General features: G+C 49.5%; 1 protein-coding gene across 2 annotated transcripts in view; it reads left to right on the forward strand.

Annotated features, from left to right (window-relative positions):
- LOC127005352 (metabotropic glutamate receptor-like) overlaps positions 1 to 7,500 on the forward strand; it is a gene marked incomplete in the record, with an annotated part of 158,291 nt that overhangs the window by 16,660 nt on the left and 134,131 nt on the right. For both annotated transcript variants that reach the window (XM_050874130.1, XM_050874129.1), the window contains 1 exon segment: positions 6,108 to 6,977. In XM_050874130.1, coding sequence (XP_050730087.1) covers positions 6,130 to 6,977 — 848 coding nt within the window.

Consider the following 7,500-nt stretch of genomic DNA (forward strand, 5'->3'; position numbering starts at 1 on the left):
GTGGCGTGTCAGTCTTTGTCTGAGCCAATCAATAGCCGACGATCGATAGCGGAGGTTTGTGATTGGTGGAGCGACAATTATGCTGATGTGAGGCCGTGGGCTGACGAAGAAATTGTCTGACGTCATAATGTGATTTGGGCGACGAGAGAGAGAGAGAGAGAGAGGTAAACACTTTAGAAGATTGAAGAGGAAGAAGAGGAAGAGGGAGATGGAACGACGAATATCTCACCCTCTCTCTCTCTCTCTCTCTCTCTCTCTCTCTCTCTCTCTCTCAAGGGCAATAACCTATGATGTGAGGTTATCTATAACTCACTCAAGTCTCTCTCTCTCTCTCTCTCTCTCTCTCTCTCTCTCTCTCTCTCTCTCTCTCTCTCTCTCTCTCTCTCTCTCTCTCTCTCTCTCTCTCTCTCTCTCTCTCTCTCTCTCTCTCTCTCTCTCTCTCTCGTAATGTACCACCCAATTATAATGTGGTGGGTCTCATCTCGACGACCATTAATTACCAAACTGCTTCATTACGTGCCTGACGAGAGAGAGAGAGAGAGAGAATCACTTAAAGGGAATGAATGAAATGTTAGCATGTCTTCTTGATTGACGCGCGCGCGCACACACACACACACACACACACACACACACACACACACACACACACACACACACACACACACACACACACACACACACACACACACACACACACACACACACACACACACACACACACCTTCGTTAGCCCTCCTAGGTGAGTAATTAGCCTCAGCATCACCTAACCATGAGACTCAATTACTCTCCGAACACCGAACATGATAGGCCGTTCGTTACTCTATCTCAGGCGCCCTACTGATGAATGATGGATACATAAATAGATAGGTAAATGGATAGATAGATATATAAATAGATAAATAGAGAGAGAGAAAAGGAGAAATAGAGGGAGGGAATTTTAGATTAGATTTGTATATAAACTATTTGGTATATAAAATAATTACTATATAAGCTATACTAGATATGTAAACCATTTAGTACATAAACTAATTAATATATAAATGACTTGGTATACAAACCTTTTGGTACATAAACTATTTGGTAAATAAATTATTTGGTACATATATTATTTGGTACATATGCGACTTGGACCAATAACTATTTGGTACATAAACTATTTGATACATAAGCTCTTTGGTACATGAACTGCGCACTGCGACCTTCTAATTTTCCCCGGCAGTCGCGTCCCCCTAATGCGGTGTAATCAGCGGCCCGTCACTTGCGACTCAGTATTTTTTCCGCTGAATCAGGGCAACACTTTTATCATCCACGCCAGCCACTTTTTACTCTGTTTTTCATATGTTGCTTCCAATCTTTGTCGAGGCAATCACGGCGAATCTGAAATAAATAAAACTGCTTGATCAAATATTGTTCATTACGAAGAGACACCGTATTATTTTTTCATCAGTAAATCCTCTTAACACATTGTAATTTAGAATCATCCAGTGCTCAATATTAGTTAAGGCAATCGCGCCGTATGTGTCATGAAAATAATATAAAAATAGAATGTGCGCTGATTAAGAGAAAGGAAGTCGGGAGTGATTTTTTCTCTGATGAATTCTGCGGTGAAGGTGTGTGTGTGTGTGTGTGTGTGTGTGTGTGTGTGTGTGTGTGAGAGAGAGAGAGAGTGAGTGTGTGCGCGTGTGAGTGTGTATGTATGTATGTAAGTATGTGTACACGATTAGCGAAGGTTGTGGTGCGGTGTGTGTTAGCTAATTAGATGGAGCAGCAGGTGAGTTATTGATTCACCCCGCCTGGCTTAATGAGGTGTGGGTTACCTGCTTTACGAGGTTATTAAGCACCTGTGTGTAATCATGCACCTGGAGGGGAGCTGGAGGGAAGGAAGGTAAAGTGAGGGGAGGAAGTGAGGGAGATGAGGAGTGAAAGAAGGGGAGGGAGGGAAGAGGGAAGGAAGGAAAATTAAGTGGGAGGAAGGTGGGGTGAGGTAAGGTAAGGTAGGGAGGACGAGAGGGAGATTAGGTGAGGGGGGCGAGGGGAGGGAGAGAAGAGGGATGGTAAGATGGAGGGAAGGAAAAGAAAAAAAGAAGGAAGGAAGAAGAGAGGGAGAGAAGGAAGCAAGGAGGGAAGGAAGGAATAAAGAAATGAAGGAAGGAAGATATGTGGGGAATTAGTACTAACTCATTCCCTTTATCTTCATCTCCGCCTCCTCCTCCTCCTCCTCCTCCTTCTCCTTCTCCTCCTCCTCCTCCTCCTCCTCCTCCTCCTCCTTCTCCTCCTTCTCCTCCTCCTCCTCCTCCTTCTCCTTCTCCTCCTCTTCCTCCTCCTCCTTCTCCTTTTTCTCCGCCTCCTCCTTCTCCTCCTTCTCCTACTTCTCCTCCTTCTCCTTCTCCTCCTCCTCCTCCTCCTCCTTCTCCTCTTTCTCCGCCTCCTCCTCCTCCTCCTCCTCCTCCTTCTCCTCCTCCTCCTCCTCCTCCTCCTCCTCCTCCTCCTTCTCCTCCTCCTCCTCCTAGTCAGCTGTCTCCGTAACAAATCCGAAAGAATCAGTGATTATTTGTTTTATTTGCATATAAATGGACGGCCAGGCAAGGGAAAAAGAGAGAGAGAATAAGAGAGAAAGCTGGATCGCAGAAAATAGGATGATTACTCGTGAAATTGGTCGAGGAATTGGCAGGTGGGTGTGAAGTCCTGAATGAGGCGAGCCGAGTGTGTGGGTAAATACGTCAGGTGCTGGCTGCCGTCTGTCTGTTTGTCTATCTGTCTGTCTGTGTGCCTGGTCGACTGCCTGTTTGCTTGTCCGTCTGTCAATTTAGTTTCCGTCTAATTTTCCGTTTGTCTATCCTGTCTATCTTGTCAATTTCCATATGCCTATCTATATACTAACGTTTTACTGCCTTATTTTTTTGTTTCGTTATGAATGAAGGATCTGGTTAACACGGTAGCGGCGGGGATCATGTTTCTTAAAGGCCCCTCTAAGCGAGAATAATGAGAACAAATCATCACTCATGCAAACCATTTCTTAATATATATCAACGCATTTGTGATCAGTTTATGCATCATCTATTTTGGGGGGTTTATATCATGGCACAAATTTGGCCCGTCGCTGCTACACGGTAAAGCCACAAATTTGGCCCGTCGATGCTACCGGGTTAAGTTCTTCCGTCCCTCTATCGTGTTGTTTCGGTTTCCCCTATAGCGCGGGAAAGTCAAACCAGGGGCAGAACAAAACCCCAAAAGATCTCGCTATATTCAGCTATCGTATATAAGAGAAAGGAGGAAGGCACCCGCCAATGATAGCTTCCAGTTCTGGTCAGAGACATTTTGACACTCCTCTCCAGAAAGCATTGACGTCACAGGAATGAGGTACAGTGAGGCCGGTATTCCCAGTCGCTTACGCCGCCCGCATCAACTATTTTTAAAGGCCGAAAAGGAAAGGAATCAGGTTCTCACGAGTGTTTCTGGCACGTTCCTGATACATGAGCGCTTTGTCAGACTACCTCCAGGCTCATAAAACTACCCCTGCCAATGCCCACAACTTTTACGAAAGCCTTGTCGAGTGTGTGTGTGTGTGTGTGTGTGTGTGTGTGTGTGTGTGTGTGTGTGTGTGTGTGTGTGCCTGGGCGTCGAAGTGTTGAGGAATATTGCCTTTAATATAGAGAAAGAGAAGGAAGGGAGGCTGTTCACGGGTTTACTGGTGAAAGAGATGAAAGAATGAAGATGCTGGGTGACTCTCTCTCTCTCTCTCTCTCTCTCTCTCTCTCTCTCTCTCTCTCTCTCTCTCTCTCTCTCTCTCTCTCTCTCTCTCTCTCTCTCTCTCTCTCTCTCTCTCTCTCTCTCTCTCTCTCTCTCTCTCTCTCTCTCTCTCTCTCTCTCTCTCTCTCTCTCTCCCTAGCTTTTCCGCCTGTTTGGTTAGCTGTCCGTCTGTCCGTCAATCTGCCTATCTCCGTCTGTCTCTCTTTCTCTCAGCCTCTCCACCTCTGTCTGTCTGTTTGTCTGTCTGGTATGTCTTTTTTCTTCTTGTTTTGTCTTGTCTTATCCTTGTCTCTCAGTGTCTCAGGCTACTCCCCTCCTCCCCTCTCTCTCTCTCTCTCTCTCTCTCTCTCTCTCTCTCTCTCTCTCTCTCTCTCTCTCTCTCTCTCTCTCTCTCTCTCTCTCTCTCTCTCTCTCTCTCTCTCTCTCTCTCTCTCTCTCTCTCTCTCTCTCTCTCTCTCTCTCTCTCTCTCTCTCTCTCTCTCTCTCTCTCTCTCTCTCTCTCTCTCTCTCTCTCTCTCTCTCTCTCTCTCTCTCTCTCTCTCTCTCTCTCTCTCTCTCTCTCTCTCTCTCTCTCTCTCTCTCTCTCTCTCTCTCTCTCTCTCTCTCTCTCTCTCTCTCTCTCTCTCTCTCTCTCTCTCTCTATATATATATATATATATATATATATATATATATATATATATATATATATATATATATATATATATATATATATATATATATATATTTTTTTCATGTCAACCTTTAGGAGGCAATCAATCCGAGGAGTCGTAGAGAGAGATGGAGGAAAGGAGGGAAGAAGGAGAGAGAGAAGAGGGAGATAGAGAAATGGAGGGAAGGAGGGAGGAGGGAGAGATGGAGGAAAGGAGGGAAACGTTAAGGAAACGAAGCGTTTGTATGAGTGTGTGTGTGTGTGTGTGTGTGGGGGGGCGCGTGCGTGGACGTGGAGACGACTGAGAGAAAAAAACTTACGGGAGAAAATGTAAAAAAAAAAGAAAGGAAAAGAATACAAAACAGGAAGGAGAGAAACCAACCGGGAGGGAAAAATAGAGATGGAGGGGAAAATATGTAGATGGGGAGGTAAACAGGAGGGAAGAGGAGGGAGAGAGAGAGAGAGGGGTAGGGAAGGAGGGAGAGAGAGAGGGGGGGAGGGGGGATAAGGGTGTAAGAGAGTGGGGGAAGGAGTGGGTGTCGCTGTCTTGGGTAAAGTTAATGAGTCACGGCGTGTTGACCCTACTCCTTATTGACCTCCTGGCATAATGAGCTCTCTCTCTCTCTCTCTCTCTCTCTCTCTCTCTCTCTCTCTCTCTCTCTCTCTCTCTCTCTCTCTCTCTCTCTCTCTCTCTCTCTCTCTCTCTCTCTCTCTCTCTCTCTCTCTCTCTCTCTCTCTCTCTCTCTCTCTCTCTCTCTCTCTCTCTCTCTCTCTCTCTCTCTCTCTCTCTCTCTCTCTCTCTCTCTCTCTCTCTCTCTCTCTCTCTCTCTCTCTCTCTCTCTCTCTCTCTCTCTCTCTCTCTCTCTCTCTCTCTCTCTCTCTCCTGCTGTTTGCCTCCCCATATTTAACACATATTATAACTTTTTTCCCAAGATTTTTCTACCGACTCGCGTCCTTTGAGGGGCGGCGGCTAATGATGTGGGAGGGAGAGATGGAGGAAGGGAGGGAGAGAGGAAGGACGCTGGGAGGGAGGGAGGAACACGGGCGGGAAGGAGGGTGGTAAGGGGGATTCCGGGAATAAAGGAGGGGGGAGGGAGGGTGAGAAAAAGGGAGCTTGGGAGGAAGGCTGCAAGTTAGGGAGCAAAAAACGAGGAAAGAAAGCAGGCAGGAGGGAATGAGGGGAGAGAGATTGAGGATATTCCATTAGGGACCTGCAAGTGTTAGTGTGTGAGGGAGGCAGCGAGTGAGGAAGGGAGGGAGGCATGGGAGGGAAAAAGGAATGGGGAAAGTGAAACGCGAGGATAGGAGGCAGGTGGGGGAGGGACGAGTGATGAGCGGCGAGAGCGAGAGTTTTGTAGCCGCGTGGCGCAGGTGTGAGGGAAAATGTGTCACGGTTACTGCCCAGCTGACTGGTGCACCTGTCCTGTAGGCCTCGCGTCCAAGTGGCTTCCCAATGTACTGAACACTTTTGTACATAGGCCACACCTGCACATGGTAGGTGCGTCACACATCACCATTGATCACCTTAGGACATGTCTGCCTCTGGCTGATCACAGGCCTCTGTCCCACATCCCAGCAAGGCTCTGTTTCAGTTGCTGTGTGAATGTGTAAATGTGTGTGTCTGTTCTGTGCTGTGTCTGTGTCTTGGAGCCTCCGCCTCACTCCCTACCAAAGCTCTGCTTCAGCTGTGTTGTTCTCCCGACAGGTCTCGGCGAGGGGCGTGTACGATGGGAGTGCCGTGGCTGCCTGGCGCAGCATGGGCGGCGTGGGCGGCATGGGTGGCAGCTGTGAGCGTGTCCCGTGCCTTCCCCGGGGCGGCTGGCGCGGGCGTGCAGCTGGCGGGGGACCTTATGCTTGGCGGACTCTTCCCTGTGCACGAGAAGGGGGACGGCGCCCCCTGCTCCACCGCCGTGTATGACCGGGGGCTGCAGCGGCTGGAGGCGATGCTTTACGCGGTGGACCTGATCAACGCGGACCCCCAGCTGCTGCCCAACACCTCCCTGGGCGTGCACATCCTGGACACCTGCTCCAAGGACACCTACGCCCTCAACCAGTCCCTCGAGTTCATCCGCGTGTCCCTCAACGCGCTGGACACTTCGGGCCTGGAGTGCAGCGACGGGCGGCCGCCCAGCGTCAAGTACCGCGCCAAGCCCGTGCGAGGGGTGGTGGGCGGCTCCTACAGCTCCGTCAGCCTGCAGGTGGCCAATCTGTTCCGGCTGTTCCACATACCGCAGGTCAGCCCTGCCTCCACGGCGCGCGCGCTCTCCGACAAAAACCGCTACGAGTTCTTTGCGCGAACGGTTCCTCCGGACACCTACCAGGCGATGGCCATCATGGATGTGATGCAGCTCTTCAACTGGAGCTACATCTCCACCATACACTCCGAGGGCTCGTACGGCGAGTTCGGCATCGAGGTTATCCACAACCTGGCGGCGAAGCGCAACGTGTGCATCGCCGTGTCGGAGAAGATCCCGCACAACGCGGACCACCGAGTCTACGACGCGGCGCTCGGCAACCTGCTCAAGAAGCCGTCGGCCAGGGCGGTGGTGCTCTTCACGCGCGCCGAGGACGCAAGGTGAGTCACGATGGTAATGTTGATGATCCCCTATTTTTCTTCCCCTCATGTTATCCTTCAAGCCATAGTCTCTTCCTTCCGCCCTCCTCTCCCTTTCCTTATCTTCCCCTTCTCTCCTCCTATTCCTCTCTTTCCCTTCGCTTCCCTTCCCATCCATTACATCACCATTCCCTAGCTGCGATCCCTCCTCCTTCCTTCCTCTCACTCCTCCACCTGTCTCATTATCTCGACACACACACACACACACACACACACACACACACACACACACACACACACACACACACAAATAAGACATCAACAGTATTCACCCCACTCTCAAAAATCTCAAACTTTTACTCAAACTACACAATTTTTTCACATTTACTTTTCATTCAACCTTTTTCCTCCCTCCCTCCCTCTCTCCCGCCCCCCCCCCTCTCTCTCTCTCTCTCTCTCTCTCTCTCTCTCTCTCTCTCTCTCTCTCTCTCTCTCCCCTTGTCCTCCCTCGTGATTGGCTCTTCCTTCCTTCCTTCCTGCCTCC

The sequence above is a fragment of the Eriocheir sinensis genome, chromosome 30, assembly GCF_024679095.1.
Source record: "Eriocheir sinensis breed Jianghai 21 chromosome 30, ASM2467909v1, whole genome shotgun sequence".
NCBI classification, from domain to species: domain Eukaryota; kingdom Metazoa; phylum Arthropoda; class Malacostraca; order Decapoda; family Varunidae; genus Eriocheir; species Eriocheir sinensis.